General features: G+C 42.6%; 1 protein-coding gene across 2 annotated transcripts in view; it reads left to right on the plus strand.

The window, feature by feature from the left end:
• Positions 1 to 22,368, plus strand: part of ttll5 (tubulin tyrosine ligase-like family, member 5) — an 85,865-nt gene that overhangs the window by 12,312 nt on the left and 51,185 nt on the right. For both annotated transcript variants that reach the window (XM_084044476.1, XM_084044477.1), the window contains 7 exons: positions 208 to 315; positions 13,626 to 13,707; positions 14,751 to 14,812; positions 19,015 to 19,088; positions 20,368 to 20,409; positions 21,392 to 21,499; positions 21,838 to 21,929. In XM_084044476.1, coding sequence (XP_083900602.1) covers positions 208 to 315; positions 13,626 to 13,707; positions 14,751 to 14,812; positions 19,015 to 19,088; positions 20,368 to 20,409; positions 21,392 to 21,499; positions 21,838 to 21,929 — 568 coding nt within the window. The remainder of the gene's footprint in view (positions 1 to 207; positions 316 to 13,625; positions 13,708 to 14,750; positions 14,813 to 19,014; positions 19,089 to 20,367; positions 20,410 to 21,391; positions 21,500 to 21,837; positions 21,930 to 22,368) is intronic.

A 22,368-nucleotide genomic window follows, 5' to 3' on the forward strand; every position in this document is an offset into this window, starting at 1 on the left:
CATTTAGATTAAAATACATTTTAATCTTGGGAGCTACTTATACCTTTTCAACAACATGTATTGCTTTACATGAGTTAAAAGAAAAATGTGGCATCGACGAGTATACTGTGAATCACTGACCCTCCGCTCCCCTCCTCTCTCCTCCACACTCTTTCCCCTCCCCTCCTGTCCCGTCCCCTCGCCTCTCCTCCTTTTTGCTTCTTCCAGTACTTATGAGCCAGGTGGAGGACTTAATCGTCAAAGCCGTGCTGAGTGCTGAACTTCACATTGCCACTGCCTGCAAGATGTTTGTGCCACACAGGACCAATTGCTTCGGTACCATCATCATTATTCTATCTTTATTTTTTTTATATATATTATATATATATATATTTTGGGGGCTTTTCTGCCTTTATTCAGATAATACAGTGATTGATAGTTCTGTGACGATTACAAATTTAAGTTGACGATTAATTGTCATGCAAATAATTGTAATTAACGATTTAATGGTTTTTGGCGTTGAATATATGAATCAAAATAAAATTTCACATTTTCAAGGCTTCGTAAACCAAAATTGCATAGGGCAGATATGACAAATAACTGAAATATTCAAAGAAATGACTGACATATTTAATAATTTATACTTCAGATCTGCTATTTCTGCCTTAATTTCGACGATTATGCAAAGTAATTGCGATTATCTCAAATAATTGCGATTAGACGATGATGTAATAATTGTGACAGGCCTAGTGATAGAGTGACAGGAAACAAGGAGAGAGAGAGACAGGGAGTGACACACAGCAAAGGTTGTCAGGCTCGGGAGTCGAACCCACGACTCGCTGCCAGGCTGCATTAGAGCCTATATGTGGGGTTCCTCCTCCATTGTCTGGGACACTCTTTTCACATGATGCATGCAGAGGAGGTTTAAGAAAAAATATCTCTGCCTGTTCAAGGTTTAATCCATTAATGTAGCACAATGTACTGTAGCACAGAGCCAGCAGGCACCGGCCAGGGCAGCAGCATGCCTGCACAGCGCTCGCCTCTGTTGTGGGACAGACGCTGGAGAACCGCGACAACTTAACATTGACCTTATCGATAGAATAGAAATGGTGAAACAAATTGATAACAGTGATGAAACTGTGAGTAACCGTGGACTGACTCGATATAAATGTTGTTGACATTCTTTTTTTTTTTTTTTACTTTGTTTATTGGGTTTTTCACAGCAGGATTCAGCATTAAATGCATATGATCAGGTGCATAGAAAGCTCCTTAGTGCAACCAATAAAAATACAAAAGTTCAATAAACACATTGAATTATCACCCCAAAACATAAGAGAAGGGTACAAATAAAAATAAAAATATATACATATACAAAAGATATAAAGCAAACACAGACAGAACAAGACAAAAACAAGATAAATGTTGACATTCTGCAAGTAGCCAGAAAAGAGATTGGGAATGATCTTGGCCAAATTCCAGCAGACCTATGACTGAAACCGCCAACAGCAAGCTAGGTACAATATAAAGTGTGTCAATGTGTCTTATCTATTACTTGCCGCCATTAAAGATACAATATAACTTTGAGGCACAATGCTGCTACTATTTAAAAATTAAACCTAGGAGTGATTTCAAATAAATACAATGTTTCCTCTATCACATCCTCTATCAAACCACTGTTCCTGTGAATAATGCACCACTTAATTTAAGTTAATATTCTACCTCTACGGGCACAGCCAGGTAGTCTCATGGCAACCACCGAAGAGAGCTGCACTTTCTGACTAAATCACCTCACTCACCGTGACACGCACTACGCTGATAAACACATTGTAGCTGACATAGACCTGAGGTCGATTCTAAAAACGCCTTCTAAATTCTGACCCAAGTTTTCTGAAAAACTTCAAATATTTATTAAAGAATGACAACAGTTGTATGTTGCTATATACTGTACATAGCAACAGGAACCCCAAAAGGGGTTTCCGTCCTGAAAGGTATAGTTACAAAAAGGGGTTCCCGCCCAAAATGGGTTAAGACCGGGAAAGCATCTGTGTCATTTGTAGATTTCTTTGGCTATTCAAAAAATAGCAGATATACAAGCTCATAGCACAGCACCGAGTGCCACACTATGAGCTTGTATCTGCTATTTTTTTTTAATTGTTTTTTTTTTGCAAATCTTTGAATATGTATTTTTTCAAAGTGGACATTTGTATAATATTTTGTTCCAGGGACTCCCAGAAACAAAGATTTGAGTTACAAATGTTCGCTTTAAAAAATATATATTCAAAGACTTGCACAAATAAAAAAAATAGCAGATCTACAAGCTTGTAGCGTGGCACTCGGTGCCGCGCTATGAGCTTGTAGATCTGCTATTTTTGAATAGCCAAAGTATAAAATAATGGTTATAGCTAAAATCTAAAATGACACACATGCGTTCCCAGATTGAATGCGTTAACCACATGAACCCTATAGTGTCCCTATCCCCAATCTCACAACGCGACTCATGACAGTGGAGTTCCCAGAAATTACATTTAGGGCAGGCGAGATTTATTTCTCTACCTCGCCCCCCCCTTCGCCCCCTCGGGTACTCGGGGAAAAATGTCGGGGGAAACAAGTTAACAACAACACTACACTGACTACAAAACTGAAAAACGTTAATAAAAACAATATGCAAGTATAATCAATCAATCATTCAGCGGTGGTCTCTTCATGTTGTAGTTTAATGGCTCAAGCTGCTCTCAGACTCAGAGCCCCTTTTATGCCAGGTGAGTACAGGTGATGGCCCAGACCCCCACACCTGGCACTCCTGGCACCCCATGAAGATAAAGGCACACATTTGCATCACTATAGGCGACGTCGCTCTGCTGAATGGATACGGTAGTGATTGGCTGCCTGCCCGCGTAAATGGACGAGGAGGTCCGACGGCCACTATTCTCTTTGGATTTTTTTCACTGCCTGTTTTTCAGTCTTTTACTTTATTTTCTAGGGGAGGCTAGATTTTAGTTGGGCAGGCGGCCGCCTGCCCTGCCTCTATGGTGGGTACGCCACTGACTCATCAGCTATTTTCAATGACGAGATTTGTGTAGAAGATAAGTGATGATAACGTTATTAACGTTAATAACCCACAAGAAACTCTTACCTGGATGAGCCAAATGTGACAGCACAGATTTGATCAAATCATTTAGGGCAATGGGCACACTTTGAGACGGCAATGTTTGTCATTTTCAGAACCAGATAATAAACATTGTTTTGTTCTAGTTGAAGCCCGTCGTCCTGTTGGTTGTGAATGTGTTACTATAACCGAGAGGACAGTAGGTTTGTTATTGAGTAAATTAAATTAAATGGCTTAGTTAAGTTGCAATCTGGAAATCCATTCGGTAAAAAAGATTGTTATTTTTTCCCCCTCCTCCTTTGTTTTTGCCTCTGGGGGCACCACCTCCTTTTATGTGTAGAAACAGGAACTCGGTTTGGCTCGTCCCCTTTCTTAGTCCAATTCCTCCTTGGGTGCTTCTGTGTTTGTTCCTACTAACAACAACACTGACTACATGTTTAGGGCAGTGGTGCTGACAGATTCGGCTGTCAGCAGAATCTGTTTTGAGAGATTAGTTATGCTGTAATGTAGAAGTCTTAATTTCTACATTAAGTGCCTCGTAAACACTTTCTTAGAACCCTCTTATGCTGCATATGTCACTCCAGTTTACACACACACACACACACACACACACACACACACACACACACACACACACACACACACACACACACACACACACACACACACACACACACACACACACACACACACACACACACACACAGCTGTACATGGAAGCCACACATACATCTTTCATATTTCCTCTGATTTTCACAATGATTGTCTAGTTACTCCATGTTGTACACAGAAAAAACGGCAGATTTTCAACACTCAGCGTTAGACTGTGTAGTTGTAGGTATTTGGACCCTTCCTGCCTGCTGGCGGCAGAGTAGTGGAAAGCCTGTTGACTGAGGCAGGAATTCGTTTCCTCCTCTCTGTTACCATTCAGGTCTGTCTGATTTTAGGCTGACTGTTTTCTTGGCTGCTCCTGCCCAGCACCAAGCTCGTGTGAACTCCATTTCGGAGCCATTACCCGTGTTAGTGTTGGCACTAATTGTCCACACTCTTTTATTCTCTCTCTCCCCATCTGTCTGTCTGTCTGTCTGTCTGTCTGGCTGTCTCTCTCTCTCTGTCTCTCTCTCTCTCTCTGTCTCTCTCTCTCTCTCTGTCTCTCTCTCTCTCTCTCTCTCTCGTTATTTCCCTCTCTCTCCCCATCTGAGATTTGGGAGTTTGAATACGGCACACACGACCAAGCCTCCACTCAGTGCCTCAGTTCTGCCTGTCTCCTGTCTTTTCTCCTCTCCTCTCGTCCATACTCTCCCTTTCAAAATGATTATAATTCTTTTCGCTCTCTTTACTCTCCCCCACCTCTCGTCGTTAGAAAAAACAGTGGGGGCCTCGCACTCTGGATGAGCTTTCTCTAGACATAATAGGGACCCAAGTGCTAGTTGTTTTCGGGCCATGCGGCAGGGGTGTGGATTTACGCTATCTGGCGACCGCCCGCATAAAGATCCTTATCTGAGCCCCGAGCATCACTCCTGGGTTGAGCAGCCACACCAGTGCAGGGTGCGAATGTTTACCGTGCTGGTGTTAAATGAATGGGCAATGCTGTGTATATTGGCGGGGGTTTTAATCCAGGCCTCATCCATGCCTGTCGGACACAAATCAACAACCGTATGATGCATCTGTCTAGAGCGAAAGTAGAAGAAACTCGACAACAACAACAAAAAACACCAGGCAGGTTACTCTGTGTCTCGTTCATTCGGTCCCAACTGAGGGCCTTAACCACATGAACCCTAGGGTCCCTTTTCTGGTCATAATAGGCGGAAACAACAGATCTACAAGCTCACAACATGTTGCAACGCAACGTGATGTTGTTACACATGCGCACATTATTCCAGATGCTGTCCCAGTTAAGGTTGTATATTTGGGATGTTTATATCTGTTTATATCTACCTTTTTATATACAGTAATAATAAACAGGATATTCCAACTATTACCACGCAGACAGAATTTACGAGGGCCCCTGAGGGCCAACAGTAAACAGGATTGTGTGTTTACATGCCAAAGTATCATGTTACTGTTACTGTCAGCCTGTCTCGTCTGTCTCATTTTTGGGTTATTCGCAATCAGGATCATGCGTCCCATCTCTGTTAATTTAAATGGGATATTACCTCTGCCAGATCAAAAGAGGAATGCGACAGGGTGGTGCTGTGGTAGCGTACCGCCGCCATTATCCCATCGCATGCCGAATAATACGGGAACATCGCCGCGCAAGTAAACGCATATGCCATCGCAGCCTGTCAAATTCAATACTTTCAGCGTACCACTGCAATACTATCACTCTGCGAGGAGCACAAGGCAATTAGGTCCGTCCCCTTTGTGTATTATGATACACAAACACTGTGGTCTGCTGCGAACATGCCCATTAACCTCCTGAGATATCGGTTGACTGTTGAATATCGTGTAATTTTGTTGTCTTCAGTGGCCCTGGGCGACTTAATTACAGCGTTCACAGTGTTCCTGCAGGATTAGGTTTCCAAAGGCAGACACTGACAGTTCCAGCGGACCACCCTCGACATCTCTCTGTTGTTCTGCCTCTCTCTCAAGGTGGGCTGCTGCATGCAATGTGTGTTTCACACACGCGCATGGCCGCGTACACACACACACACACACACACACACACACACACACACACACACACACACACACACACACACACACACACACACACACACACACACACACACACACACACAGGCATACAGAGACACACACACAGGCATACAGAGACATGTAGGAGCCAGTGTAAAACATGAGTGCAGGCAGGTCTGTGCAGTAAAATCCTTCGTGTTCATGTAACCTTGAAGAGTGTACAAATGGAACCAAATGGGTCCATTTGGTTCCATTTTTTAAATTAACTGAGTATTTTACTGTGTGTTCTCAAGGGAGTCCAGTCTCATATCACCATGTTTTCTTTTTCCTCTTTTTTTTAATACTCCCCTCTTAAATAAAATCCAAACTCAAACCGCAGAGGAGCCGTGTTTTCTGAGCAGCCGTCAGCCCCCCCACCCCCTTTTTTAAACTTACTGTCTCTCCTCTCTTCCTGCTTGTCAAAAGCTCCGACTTGATGATTGTTAATGTGACTGCTGCAGTTGTCGTGGACCAATAAGATAAAATGTAAATAAAAATATCAACATTATATTGATAAAATCACCTGGGAGTTTTGGGATCGTAATATAGTGATATGGCATAAGTGTTGTCTTCCACTGGTTTTCAAAGTTGCATTGCAGTGACTAATGAATTTCTTAGTCGAGTAATAGTCATAGCAATTTGTCCACTACTTGATTACTTGGTTTAATCAACAAATTGAGTTTTCTGCAGGTCTGCGGTGTTGGCTCACCTGGTTCTTACCAGGCGCATGCCACATAAGTATGGATATAGTCCTTCCTGCAGCCGGCTTGGGTTTGAATCTGACCCAAGGCTTTTTGCTGCATGTCATCCCCTCTCTCTCTCTCACTGTCACTATCGAGTTATGTTTGCTGCATACAAATACAAAGACCAGCCTTTTCAGGTTGGTGAGGTTGAGTACTGAACATGATTTCACAATGGCTACTGGCTATTGAAAGTTATAGACTGGCATAATGAAAGCGTTATATCTAGAGTTGACAAGAGATGTACACAGAAAAAAGCATGGCAAACGACTTATCACCTAACAGAGGCTTGGCTGACAAAGACCAAACTGACCAATTAATCTATTAATCAACCATGAGTTAACAGTCCTAGAAAAGTGATGCAAAACGTACCTGACTATTCTAATTACCTAGCCTGGCATGGCCAGACTAATATCACTGCGTAGATATTAGTCTGGAATCTCTGTGTGGAACCTGCATTTCCGAGGGGCAAATTCAAAAAATGCCGCTGGTGATAAACCCGCCGCATATTTGCATACTGGGCTCTGATTGGTCCCTCACAACTTCGGAGGGAGAGAATTAAAATCTCTATTGAGAGGGGCCAGACCTAATCTGCCGAGGGCAAATAATTATTTTTTTGCAATGGCAGATTTGTCTGGAACCAGGCTACTAATTACCTACTTAGTTATTATACACATAGGTATTACTGATGATTATTTATAAAAGAATCTCATTGTGTAAATATTTTGCGAAAGCACTAATCCTACGCTATCCCTGCAATATTGTCTCAAAATCAATATTGAGGTATTTTATCTATATTTTATATAAAATTATCATGATGTATGATTATATGACACATGATGTCCATATCGCCCAGTCCTAATCATAATGTCGTGGTGAATAGTAGCTTAATGAGTAAGTGCGGTTAAGACGAGGGAATGCGCCCTCAAAACACACATTATGCCGTTTCAGTGCGTTCTCTGCCTTGTCTGGACAGCAGCCATGCGAGAGGCCATAAAGCAAGTTATAATCTTAATTTGGGGCAAATTGCTCCCTGCTATTTTAATGTCTCTAATCCGTTGTTTATTGTTTTTCAAATTGGGATTTGAGTTTTTTCCGCCCAAATTGTCTTGCCTATCTACAGGGCTATACGGTAACAAAATCTTTTTATAGCGCTGTAATGTCTGTTGTGGGAAGAAATAAAAACAACAGATTTCTGTTCTTTTTTTACTGTAAGAGTTGTGTGTGGGTGTGTGTGAGTGTCTGTGTGTGTGTGTGTGTGTGGGGGGGGGGTGTGTGTGTGTGTGTGTGTGTGTGTGTGTGTGTGTGTGAGAGAGAGAGAGAGAGAGAATGTGTGAGAGTGTGTGTGTGGGACCGTGTGAGCGTATGTGTGTGTCAGTCTGTCTGTGTGTGCGTGTGTGGAGAATGCCACCCATGCAGCTTCTTACCACTGCCTTATGATTAATGGACAGGCTTTTTACTGAGGGATACTGATTACGAGATGTTTTGACTGAGATCTGATTAGCCAAGCCAAAGGCCTATTTTATTACACACAAAACATTCCACTTACTGGTCCTGTGTTCCAGTGAGCGTTCCTCATTAAGTGTACAGTGTGGTTGAAGCTCCCGCCTTTGAACCACCCTCCCTGTGTCCCACATTTGTCAGATAGTCACACGCTTTCCTGTACCAAAAATAGGGGTACCATGATGATCACCATGGCCAGGCTTGTTATGAAATCCAAAGTCTTTTATATAGAGCGATAAATGGACCAGGGGCCCCTGTGTCTAGAGATGGAGCGACATATTGTTAGCCGTTTTATTTGCTGTCTTCAGGGCGTCTGTCGTGTTTCTGGCTCGGAGCTCGCCGCCGCGCATCTCTCATCACTTCAACAGCAGAGAAGCAGCTCAGAGGCAATAATTTATCTGAGAATGATGCAAGGCTAATTCAATTGTCGTAGTTGATGACAAAAACACACAGCACATGAAGGATGCTTTATGATGTTGTTGTTCTTGTGTGCCAGCGATCTGCGCGGCCAGGGGCGGGACGCGGGAGGGATCATTGTCATAGTCGTGTCTCTTGTGGCGTGGAGTTTTCGAGCAGCGCCCAGTCCAACAGCAAAAAAAAAAAAAAGTCAACACTCCTCTTCACCATGCCTGCTTTCTTCTCTCCTGTCAACTTTTTTCCTTTCTTTATTTCCTTCTTTATTTCTTTCTTTCTTTCCCTCCCTCCCTTCTTTTAATGGGTGTGATGTGTATGTTCACTGGTTCCTCCTCTGCCTGTCTGCGATGCTTGTTGTGGGCTCTGTGGACACATTAACAGCGCTCCCCAAGGCAGCGGTTGAGCCGCAGAACAAACGTTCGTCTAGCTAGCGAGCGGCTCCGCAGGCTCGTGGGGCAGGGACGGCGTCTGCTCCTAATTGGAGGAAAATGCGCCGCACATGGAGTCTGCTTGTCGGGGTTTTGGCGAGGTGGTGCCGGTTTTCCCCCCTTTCGCCTGTTGTTGTGGTGCCACTGATGAGGCACTCTGGGCCCAAACCAATTTATTCCAGTGCTCCGTTCCCCAAGACTAATACATTATGTTTTATGACTCTCTCTCTCTCTCTGTCTCTCTGTATCTCTCTTTGCTTGTGTGTGTGTGTGTGTGTGTGTGTGTGTGTGTGTGTGTGTGTGTGTGTGTGTGTGTGTGTGTGTGTGTGTGTGTGTGTGTGTGTGTGTGTGTGTGTGTGTGTGTGTGTGTGTGTGTGTGTGTGTGTGTGTGTGTGTGTGTGTGTGTGTGTGTGTGTGTGTGTGTGTGTGTGTGTGTCTGTCTGTGTGTGTGTGTGTGTCTACAGTATGTGTGTGTTTTTATATAATAAAGAGCCTGCAAATGGAAAATCAAATCCCTTGTCTTGTGCTTAACAACTACTGTTTAACCACATGAAACTTAGCATCCCTATTCTGGGCATGTGATAATAAGTGAACATTCAGCAAAAATAGCAGATCTACAAGCTCACGTTGCGACGCGTTGTGAGCTTTTAGATCAGCTTTTTTTCGCTGAAGGGATCTGATGGTAGAGGGGAAAAAAGGAGGGGACCAAGTATACAGTAGACCCGTGGGGGACCCCAGTCAGTGAAGTATATAGGGATTAAGTGGTGAAGCCCAATCCCTCATCTCAAGTCAAAATGGGTCTCGCTGCGTCGTCTCGAGGACATACTGTGACAAACTTTGTTCAGCTCCATCTTGCGTACACGGTACGTCGTTAATACTAACCGATCTTGAACCTCAAGATGATATGTATCGTGTTACTCTGAACTCTCTATAATGTCATTTTAAGACTCTGCGTTTAAGCTAAATGAAGTGCAATCAGGGCGCTTGTTTGGGATTTAGACAAATCCCTGTCACTTGCCGAGTGTGTGAGATTGACAGCATAAAAAAAGAAAGAAAGAAAGAAAATTTATGAGTGTTTTGAAGAAGTGTAGACAGTCTGAATTCCAAGACCGAGCTGGGGAGGTCTGGGATCTTGGATATTGGAGAGCACTGTGCATGCTCGTTGCTCAGAGAAGATCGATTGAGACATCTCGCTAGGCCAAGTCAAAATCTGACTATCCTCTTGTTAGTCTTTGTTCCTAGAAGCACCTTTTAACAGGCATGGGCTCAATATGAATCGATTAATCTAACTAATTTTTTTACCCTAAACCATGTCTGTAATTTACGGCCCTATAAATGTACCTCGTCCAGCTGAACTAGCGGTGCTCAGTCTGTCATTATTCGAGCCAAGCGCAGTGAGAAGACATCGCTCGCCGTCACGCTGGCTTTTGTGTGCTTAACACTGGCATTGACCTGCGGATGCTAGAATAAACAACGTTGGTTATGGCAGCTTTGAAACCGCCAGCCCTCTGGCCTATTCTCAAAACAGAGTCTGTTCTTTTGAAGTGCCATTAGGAGGGACCCCGGCACCCCGCTCCTCCCCCCCTCCATTGGCTTTAAGGCTGTGCTTTGCCCTATCCCTGTGAAATGCTGTGGTTTAACTTTCCACCCCCCCTGGCTGCAGCTGGGGCCAGGGGGTGGAGGGGGGGCACTGGCTTGCCGTGACACTCCCCAGAGCAGTGTGAGGGGAGTGGAGTGGAGGAGGGCTTTCACAAGGCTGCCACAGGCCAGCCCTGTCACGCTGAGGGTTGTACAGTATCACCCCAGGAACACCAGGGGGAATGGATGACTTTGTACACAGGGAAACCCCTAGACTAGAGCATGCACGCTGTTCCATCTTGCATTTCCTGAAAAGTAACGGTTTCGGACATTCCGCACAACGGCAACGATATATAACAGGGGTCTTCTGCGTTTTTCAGTCCAAGGACCCCTTAGCTGAGAGAGAGATGAAGCAGGGACCTCCCCACTACAAATTGTGTTGCGGATTAAACATTTTCATAGATTTCATAGATAGCTTCATAGACATGTTTGACAGCGCTGTCAATGTGTAGCGTTGTGTTGGATTCATGTTAATATGTATTTTTTCAGACAGTTAACCACTTAAACCCTTAATACTTAGAAAACTTGTACTTTGTCAGCTCTCTTTTTTCCCCTACACCAAACCTCTTTGCCGGAAATCACAACGCCTCGCGAGCTTGTAGATCTGCCATTTTCGGCTAATGTTCCCCTCTGAAGAGGGATGCAAGGGTTCAAGTGGTTAATGTACAAAAAAAAGTTCCTATCACACAAAGTTTTGGTGTTGCCCCTGTAGTAACTCTGAGGACCCCCTAGGGGTCCCAGACCCCCTGTTGAAGACCCGATGATATACATTTATTTAATATCTATAAAAACAACAAAAATGTTCTATAGTTCATCACACCTTTCTTTTGGTTACACCTCAGTCTTACAAAACACTGACCTTAGTTGTGACTGAGCCCAGTCGCTTTGTTCCCTCTAGCTAATAGAGCCCTGTCCTTCTTGTTAACACGTGGTGACAATGATACGCAGGCCGTAGAACCTCCTGCTAATGAAAGGATTACAGGCGGCATGCATGAAAATGTTCCCCGCAACCGCAATTGGCTTCTTGATCCACGGCCTGATGTAAGCAGCTCCAGAGGAGCTGAAATGTGTATGTACTTAGCGCATGTAATGCAGCCAATCCCTCAGTAGCAGACTTTGATGTACATTTCTCCTTTTCGAGTGATAGGATATACAATACGCCACGTAATCAGTAGCAGAACGACACAGGCCATCTTCGCCAGCTGACACTTAGTGGGGGCCTATGATAAGAAGACTGCACTTTAAAATTGCGTTCATATTTACTTTTTCTTCCATCGTCGTGTGCCAATCGGTCACACATACGTAGGTAGGAGCCAGTTCAACGAAGTCAGCTGGTTTTCAGCGGAATCTAGTGTCACTTTGTCCAGGCAAATTGACAATATACAACCTCATAGCGCGTCATTTCATACCGCGCTATGAGCTATGAGCAAATCTTTGAATATATATATATATATGTTTTAACATTTTCAACTCAAATCTTTGCTTCTGGGTGTCCGCAGCCAAATACATATAATTTTGGGGGTCTCAAGTTTGAGCACCACCGATAAAGTACGTTTTTCAGAAAACTGTTCGGCCTCAGGTCTTAATGTTTTTTTTTGGGGGGGGGTGGCTTTTTATGCCTTTATTTAGAGAGGGATAGGGAAAGTAGGCTGACAGGAAATAGGGAGAGAGATGGGGTGTGACACGCAGCAAAGGTCATCAAACCCGCGACATGTCAGGCTGGCATTGCAGCCTAGAGTGCCTGGACCGTCACGCTACGGCCCAGGCCCAGTATACATTTTTAACGTCCATGTGCGCATAGTTAGTTTTCCTTTTAACTTTGTCCAGGCTGACCATGATTCCGAATTTCTTTACGTTTTTTTTTCTCATATCAAGGAGGCACACAATATCTCAATAGATCAAGGGCCAGCATAGCTAATGTGTGTTTTAAATTCTTGTTGGAAAGGGATCTTTTACATACATAGGTGCTTCTCAATGGAACAGCTTGGATACAGCAATGAAATTAACTACACATTTCAGAATGTTTAAATATCTAACAAAAACCTGGCTGTTGGATAAGGCAGTGGTTCTCAACCTTTTCAGGCTGCGACCCCCCCAAAATAATCATATTTGAACTGGGGACCTCCCTCCCCAAGCACATGGAATTGTAGGAGTTGAGGCATTACATTTAGTTTGACTCAGTTCCCAGAGATACATTTTGTGAAAATAGCAGATCTACAAGCTCATAACGCCTTGAGGCAATGTATGTTTGCCTCTTTCTTATATTATTTGACAATTTGGCCATTGTTTGACCAGATTTTATAGTATAGTTTGTTGATTACTTTTGATGCAGTAATGGTCTTATTTCATTTCATTTCTTATTTCTTTAGGTATTAAAAATGTCTTAAAAGTAAGTCATTAAATTGTCACTTTACTGTCATGTGGGGTCCCAACCCACAGGTTGAGAACCACTGGGATAAGGTACCTGTGTGATTCAAGCAGTAAATGTAATTTTTTGTTATTTTTTTTATATCTATTTAAATATGAATGCCGCACTTGTGGTTTGACTTATTGTAAAGTCCTGGACTTTGAGTTTTATCCTCAAATATCACACATATTGATAACATAATTTATGATTTGTGGGTTAATTTGTAATTCCAATCAATCAATCAATCAATCAATCAATCAATCAATCAATCAATCAATCAGAGGAGCTTGTTATTGTGACTTTCTATGCTGACTTTCCCCAGTCGACAGTGAAAACGTTGTGACTCACCTAGATCTGTCACAATTATTACATAATCGCTTAATCGCAATTATTTGAGATAATCGCAATTATTTTTGCATAATCGTCATAATTGTTTCCATGTTGAAAAACGTTCAGACATTTTCAGATATTTTCTTTTTTGAAAGATTTGAAGATTATTAAATGCGTCAGTAATTTCTGTGTATATTGAAGTTATTTATCGTATCTGCCCTGTGCAATTTGTGATTTATGAAGCCTAAAAACCAAACAGAAATTTAAATTGTGTTCTGTTCCAATGTTCAATGCCAAAAACGCAATTAAATCGTTAATCACAATTATTTGTGTGACAATTAATCGTCAACTTAACTGTGTAATGGTGACGGCACTAGACTCACCCACCGTGTCTCTCTCTGCAGAGCTGTACGGCTTTGACGTGCTCATCGACTCCAACCTCAAACCCTGGCTGCTGGAGGTGAACCTCTCTCCTTCCCTGGCCTGGTGAGTGATTCCATCTTATCAGCTCAGCGTTCCGAGCAACGCCAGGATGCTTATTCACGGGTTCATCTCGCCTCTTGTTTCCGGAGGATCTCTTGCTGCAAATCAGCAAAGACCAGTGTTTTTCTTGGAATATGCTACTGTTCTGTTTTCTTCTCCTCATACACATGTAAACACACTTAGCCTTGAGAAAAAAAGCACTTGTTAATACAGTAGCTGTTGCACTAAAAGGAAGTACCGTTTACATTTCATTTGTTGATAAATACCCTTAGTGTGAGAATTTTTGCCAAAGCTTTTATCTTGACTTCCTCCGCTGGAAACGCTACCAAGAAAATGTCCTCAAGGTTAGACAGCTAATCCATTTTTCTAGAAGCAAAACTGGACTTGGGGCTGGTTCTATTTTTTCATACCTTCATATACCCTTCCTGACATTTCACCACGGTATTATGGTACAGTATATGATGGTATTTGTGTGAAGAAAAAAGTTACAGCTGAGCTGCCGGTGATGTATGACATTGTCTAACCTATGTGAGTCTGATAGACAAGTCTTGCTGGGTTTAACCACATGAGCCCTAACTTTAACTTCCCTATTATGGGAATGTCGTAATAGGCGAATGTTCGTTGAAAGTAGGCAAACATTCACCAACTAGAACCAGGAGACCTGGTACTGCCAGACCCCTAGTGGTTGAAATCTGAATGGCCGGGCTTTGCATGACGTGTGTCCCTTCTATGTCCCTTCTATGACGAAAGGGGGACAGACTTTTTTGGCTGGGGCCGGGGGACAAAGTGACATACCATGTATGGAGAAAACAGATACAAAGCCTCATGTAAGCCCGACCCCTTGGGTCTGGCAAAAATAGCAGCTCTGTACACGCAATGTGTTGTGTTGCGCCACGTTGTGAGTTTGAAGATATGCTGTTTTCGGAGATTTTGGGTTGAGGGAAAAAGGGAGGGGATCAAGGATAGACCCCTGAGGGACACCGGTCAGCAAAGTATGTAGGGTTTAAGTGGATAAATATTGCGTAATAGTTTTTTTTTTCTTCCAGTGACGCGCCTCTGGACCTGAAGATTAAGTCCAGCATGCTATCGGACATGTTTTCTCTTGTTGGTGAGTACATGTGTCAAAGTAGCACTCAGGGAGAATTCCAATAACTTGTTCCGATGATTACACCTCAGCATACAGTAAGATGCCCAGGTCCATAAGCTGAACGCTTGTAGGTAGAAATTAAAAGTTTCTATAATATGTATTGTTAAACCAGCACACTTCTTAAAACCCTTAAGTGAAGCAGTGCCCAGAATGCCCAGAATCACTGTACAATGACTGAGCAATTAGGGAATCTTGTCTTGTTCAAAGACACTGACAGGTTAAAATGGCAGTTGATGCACACACTTTGGCTATCGTGCTAACCAAACCTTTGGACCCTTCAGGTATGGGATAGTGTAAACACTGACCTGGCCGTCATGCAGACTGCTTTGTTGTTGTCTTGTTATATAGGTCCTTGACCATTTGAAAAAATGACTTATTTTCTATCAATTACACACCCCATGATGCATTGAATTCATGGAGATTTTTTAGTTTTTGTCAGATTCCTGAGCCAATAATTTGATGATAATAATAAAGATGCTATTGTATCCGGTAGGAGACACAAAGGAAACTCTTTGTGTCTCCTACCGGAGAGACCGCCGGTTACCAAATTATTGGCTTAGGAATGCAACAAAAACAAAACATCTCCATGAATTCAATGCTTCATGGGGTGAGTAATTGATAGAAAATATGTATTTTTTGGGGGTGAACTACTCCTTTATTAAGCTATTTGGACTATTTTTGAAATTTCAAAAAAACTTTTGGTCATTTTATCGTCAGGCCTTTGTGAGCCTCCCAGATATTTTTTAAGTTGCTCGATTCAGGATATAGATATTAATTTTATCAGACACGCCCCCTTTCAATACAAACCCATTGTAACTTCAAACTCCATTTTAACCATGTTAGATTCATCAAAAACACCTGTCCTTGGTTCTGGTGACTCATACCGCCCCCCTAATATGCGAGGGGGCCGTGTCTTTTAAATTAGTTTTTTCGTTTATTTTTTATATTTTTGGGGGAAAATGAAAAAATAAAATACAATAAAAAAATAAAATAAAATAAATAGAAAAAATAATCGGAAAAACACGGCCCCCTCACGCATTAGGAGGGCAGGGTGAGTCACCAGAACCAAGGACGGGTGTTTTCGATGAATCTAACATGGTTAAAATGGAGTTTGAAGTTACAATGGGTTTGTATAGGAAAGGGGGCGTGTCTGATAAAATTAATATCAAATATCTAAATACTGAATCAAGCAACTTAAAAACTGTCTGGGGGGCTCACAAAGGCCTGAGTAGACGATGAAATGACCAAAAGTTTTTGGGAAAGTGAAATATTTTGGGTCTCAAGCTGAAAAAGTTAGGATCCCCATATCTAGGCTGCTGCAGACTCCACAGATTTAGTCTGCAACATGTTCCGCTGTGTGTGTTTCTCAGCCCTGTGTCTCCTATTTACGAGATTTCTTTTAAGCATAACCTTGCACTAAAGGCACAGATGTTAATTGGCCTCTACTCACTGACCAAGGTTTTCAGCCACGGAGACAGCTATTGTCTTACAGTTAAATGCTCACAATGCCCACATTCTGGTAGTTAACTATGTGCACAGCGTATTAGAAAATAGTTGGGTGGTTCCATAATGGGGCACCAGGATTGTGCAAAAACCACAGCCATTATTAATTGACATTAAATGACTTGCGGGGGGAAAAATTGTCAACAGAGGACTTGGTTGTTTTGGAGTCATTAAGCCTTCTTGAGAAACTGGATCCTGCATTGTCAAGCTAGAGCAATCTTTAGCATGCAGACATAAAAATGCTTGGCCCCAAGGCGCAGATCAACACTGTTTATACAACAGAGTTTGCAGTGGTGGATGAGATGAGCCTTTGTTACATCTGGTCCCATCATCATTATTGTGTTCTCATATAACAGCCAGAGCTTAGGAATATCATGATAAATGCACCTGAAAAAAAGCGCACGCACGCACGCACGCACAGACACACACACGCACGCACGCACGCACGCACGCACGCACGCACGCACGCACGCACGCACGCACGCACGCACGCACGCACGCACGCACGCACGCACACACACACACACACACACACACACACACACACACACACACACACACACACACTCTCTCTTTCTCACACTCACACACACAGTCTGACAAATTGGTCCCATACTAGAGGGGAACAGACAAGTACACAGTGAAAACCTTTGTGTTAATGTAGCTCAGAAGAGAATACAAATGGAACCAAATGGACCCGTGACAGATATAATCACAGCTTCGTGGTGGTGTATCTTGATTGGGTCCATAGCATCCTCTGGCCTGCAGGCCTCCATCTAGGCTGACGTTACGCCATGCAGTCTTGTTTGTACATGATTGCATGCACCCTGGCCAAGCTGTGGCTTGAACCCCCCCCAACCTTCCAGTGGTGGGGAATTTTATAAGTTTGTAATATTTACCTTATACTTGTTGTTTTTTTGTTTGTTTTTTAATATGTTTTTGGGGCTTTTCTTCCTGGTGTGCTTGTTGGCTCAGCTAGTTAGTGCAAAGATTATAATTGTTACTGTATGCTCCTAGCGAACACGAAGATCCGGGTTTGAGTCCAACCCCTTTTTTGTCTTGCATGTCTCTTATCCCTCTCTGCCCTTGGCTTCTCGTCTTTCCACACTCTCCTGTCTGAAATGTTATTGGTAAAAAAAAAAAGAATTTAATAACTGTCTAAATAGCAAAGCATAGACAAATTGCAATGTCACCGGTGTCCAAGCATTCAGAAGCTTAAACAAACTACAGATAACAGTTTCTGAAAGTAATGCGTTACTTTACATATACATGGTAATAATATCACCTAGTAAAGCGCTATATTACATTGTTACTCATTAGAGTAATATTGTTACGTAATGCGTTACTTAAATAATGCGTTACCCCCGACACTGCTCCCGTCCTGCTCATTAAACCAGAGCAGAGAGCCATAAATTGCCAGTTATCTTTGGACTGAGGCATTAGCGCGGGCCTGGGGAAAATGAGCAGTGGCATGTAAAACATAGCCCATCTATTATTCACCAAACAAACCCCAGCGCAGTTGGCTGATAACACTTTGGGCCACGTCCCAGCGCTGTAAATAATGACAGCATGCCATTAGCATTCATTTTCCCCTCGTGTGTAGCTGTCAGTCGCACGTCAGCCCCATGTTTGCAATAATTGCTGCGTTTAGGCAAGAACGTGGCACGGATCTGGTCTTTACCTGACGTCTGGATGAGGTAGCACAAACAGCCTCGAGGCCCCGAGCTGTCGATTGACTTGATTCACGCCAAGTACGAGCACAAGATACAACGTAAACATGTTTTGTTAACTTCTCCATTTCACCATCAATTAGCTCTCGGTGAGCTATGTAAGAAGAGAGTGATGACGTAATGTTGAGTGTGGGGAAATTATATTAAAGGCAAGGCCTCTTTGAACGTATGTCACCTTACACAATGGTAGTATAAAGTTATTATGTTTGGAGTGTAGACATTAATTATTAGGACTCATGCAGTCCTTTGCATAATAGCAATTCAATACTTTAATTGTACAGTCTTTCTTTAACCACATGAAGTGTCCCTATTCTGGTTTGTACATTTAGCAGAAATGGCAGATCTGCAAGCCCACGGCGGGTCACGTTGCAAACGTGTTGTGAGTGTAACTTGTGAACTTGTAGATCGGCCATATTTGGTGAAGAGATTTGGTGTAGAGTAGACTAGAGGTTAAAACGGAGTGGACCAAGTATAGAGCCCAATATTAACTTTGCATTATGCTAATGCAATTGATTTATACTCAAACTGTACACTTATCCTCAGATATTAATAATGGAGGGCCCTATCTTGCGCGCCGTCTTACCCCTTATCCCTAAAGTTATTAGTGATATTTTACTATTTTGAAATAGTTCAACTTGCCGATCTACATCGACACGTTGTGTGCTTGTAGATCGACTATTTGAACTATTTTAAAATGTTTGTCAAAATAGTAAAACATGGAAAAAAGTATTTTTTTCACAGCCAGTTGTTTTAAAGCAGTGTGGTATTACAGATCAGGTGTCAAGTAAACTTTTCCTTTCATTACTGGCCGTGGGAGGAAACAGACACTGTATATAAAAAGATAAAATATATTCCAATCCAGAGCAAAGGAACAGTATACTATTTTAAACCAGTTGTATTCTCCCCTTACAACTCATCACATCTTCGCAGGATTTGTGTGTCAGGACCCTCTTGTGAGACAGCCACACTCTGACAGAGGCCCACTGGACCCCAGGAGAAGTCAGGTACTGGAGACACACACACACGCACACGCACACGCACACACACACGTGTGTGTTGTGGAGGATGTTAAAACCAACTTAGCCCAGTATTTACCTCGCCCAGTGTATCAATCAGTCCTCATGAAACATTGCTGTTGTAATGTACTGTATCTGCATGCTACATTATCTGTCATGTATATGTAGTATATGTTCTTGCCATACTTTATCTGTCTTTTATGTTAGTACTATATCTTCGCTGTCTGGTGGAAACCTTCTATGTCCAAAACCGTTACTTGTCAGGAAATGGAACCTGTGTTCCAAATTCCAATGGATCCAATGTAGCTATTATTTAGTCATAAGGTCTTGTTAATACTTTTCATTAGTTCAATATTTATAAAACCTGTAGACACACTTAACCACTTTCACTTTCAAAAATGTAAAAAGAATAGCGAATCGCTACTTTTGCGCGACACTCATAATTTAATGAAAGCATATGAAAGGTTGAAATATGGAGATACAAGTTTTTCTGCCCAACAGCGACTCTATGTTCTTAACCATACATTATCTGTCATGTATGTAGTATATGTTCATGCCGTTGCCACTGAGCTCCTCTTTCACCCTCATGGAAAATTCACCCTCATGAAAAACAACTGCTAATGCAATTACCCAGTTGGGGTGAGATCACTTGGAGCTACGCTCTGTGGCGTATTGTTTTATCATCTCTAATCACGTGACTAATCATCTCCCAAGGCCTTATTGCTTAATGGTGCCACAGCAGCAAGAACATTTGGCTCGAGCCACTCAACTACTGAAACCCAGCCTTGGCCCCGGCATCTGCTGCTGGGAAATGACCAAATCAGACAGATCTCTACCCCACCTTATTTTGAATTTAAATACCCTGCACGGTGCATGATTTTGTGTGTGTGTGTGTGTGTGTGTGCATGCACACTTGTATTACTATGCTTGTGAGGGCCAAATGTCTCCCAAGTGTAGTAGAATTTGAATAATAGACGCTGTGAGGACCATTTTCCTGGTCCTCAAAGATTCAGTTTGGGGTTAGGGTTAAGATTAGGAAGTTAAAGGTTTCTGGGTTGTGTTTAGAGTTATGCTGTGAGCTTGTATAAATCTTCTATTTTTGACACCTGTGTGCAATGAAAGGAGCCTCCTAAAATGTGTATAATCTCACAAGTGTAGGAATACAAACGTGCGAGCGTGTGCGTGTGTGTGTGTGTGTGTGTGTGTGGGTTGTCGAGATGCCGATGCTTCGCTCCATTCACCATCTTCTTCACCTGTTGCTCCATAGCGTTCTTTCTCTGCACAGATAGGAACACCACAGACCAGAGTGGTAAGTCCTCCTCAGTCTCATCCATGTTCCAAACTAATCTAGCGTTTGCCTTTTTTCCTTTCTGCTATACTGACCCTTGTTACATTACTGGTAAGAACATCACCATATTTCTTCCAGTCTAGCCACTCTCTGCTTTCTGCTCCGTAGTATTTGATTATGGTGACACAGACGAATGGCTCCGTTATTGATTTCTAAATGCTATCTTGATTAGAATGTCCATTACATTAGCAAAGTGGCCCCTGGCAAGATGGGTGGCTGCAATACTGCAATGCAGTGCTTGACTCAGACTCTCATGAACAATTGCTGTGCAATGTCTCTGCTTTTAATGTCTCAGATTTTCAGCTAGTGTCTGAAGACATTGCAAAAACAGGCCCACCGCTAAACCAGCACTGTCATGGATGCAGTTAAAATACCCCAGGGGCCCACCGAGAACCTGTCCTCTCCCTGTGCGCTGATTAGGGCCAGCGGTTGAGATTTCTTTCAGGGGGATTAGGTCTTGTCAGTCTTTGGCTGCCATTGTATCCCCCTAGCCCCCGTCAGACAAATTAAATGTAATCCCCTCGCTATTTAGATGACAAATTCTGTATGTGATCCTGTGGGGTTATGCCCCGTTGTATTGGCCCGAGCTCAAACTTGCGTGCCAAAGTCGTCAATCAGGCCCCAGTAGTGCAGTCTGCCAGGAATGCCAGTGAAAAAGAAGTGTCATTTAAGCGACTGTTAGGGATGTTGGAATGATACATTGTATTCATTTTAAAAAGATAGTTGCACTGTAGCTTAACTTAGTTTAGATTAGCCTAGCTTATCAGTAAAATGTGATTTCTTAGGTGTGGCTGTAAAACATAAAACCAGCTTTCAGCAATTCTTTTGGATATTGAAACACACTATTCTCAGTAGACTCGGCTAGGGTTTTTTATGTTGGGAAAATAAAGAAATACAGATGCACGGATGGCAGACTTATCTCCACTCCTTCTCCATCTGGTAGCGGCAGAGGCCCACGTCAGCCAATAACCCAGAAGAAGAGGGGTCAAAGGTCAAGCTGGGAGGCAAACAGGGCCTGGGAGACAGCACTCTCGGCCTGAGCACTGAGGAGGTAATTAGCACTGACCACACTTAACTCTTAACATTGATCTCTGGGACACTTTTTAATACAATGTCGTCTAACGCATTGGTTCTCAAACCTTTTTATTTTCAAGTACCCCCATTAGGCCATGGACCCCCCCCCCCCTTACCTTGGGAAGTGCAAATTGAACCAAATGGACCAGTAAGGGTCCATTTGTTTCCATTTGTGCATGCTCTCAGAGTTACAGACTGTTAAGGGTCCATTTGGTCCTTAAGTATTAAATCATTTAGCTGGGGACCCTCTGGAACCCTGTCAAGGACCCCACTTTGAGAACCACTGCTCTAACAGGTGTTTCTCTTCAACATCAGATCAAAGTGCTGAGGAAGATAAAGGAAGAACATGAGAGGAGAGGAGGTTTCATCAGAATCTTCCCCACTGCAGACACCTGGGAGCTATACAGGTGACCTCATCCTGACAGCATTATACCCACCACCAGGGAATTCGGGTTACATCAGTGGTTCCCAAACGTTTTAGCTCAAGACCCGAAAGAGAAATTTGGTGTCTCCCCGGGGACCCAAACTAGTGAAAATAGCCGATCTACAAGCTTGTAGATCTGCTACATTATTTTGACTACTTCTCAAAACTTCTTTGATTTAAATGCTTTATTTATTGATGAAATTATTTTGGAAAAAATGTTGAATTTGTTTTTAATTCATGAAAACGTTTGTTTTTTTGTCAACCTCCACAAATTGCTTTCATACGGTCAACAAACATGGATGACCACAGGAAACGATACAAACTAATTGTGCATAATTATGGATCCAATTATGTATTTAAAAGTAAACAAACATGGATCACGAAGAATGCTTTCCACCATGTTCTTGTTGTTATGGATATCA

Source organism: Gymnoscopelus microlampas (assembly GCF_963454915.1).
Source record: "Gymnoscopelus microlampas genome assembly, chromosome: 20".
NCBI classification, from domain to species: Eukaryota; Metazoa; Chordata; class Actinopteri; order Myctophiformes; family Myctophidae; genus Gymnoscopelus; species Gymnoscopelus microlampas.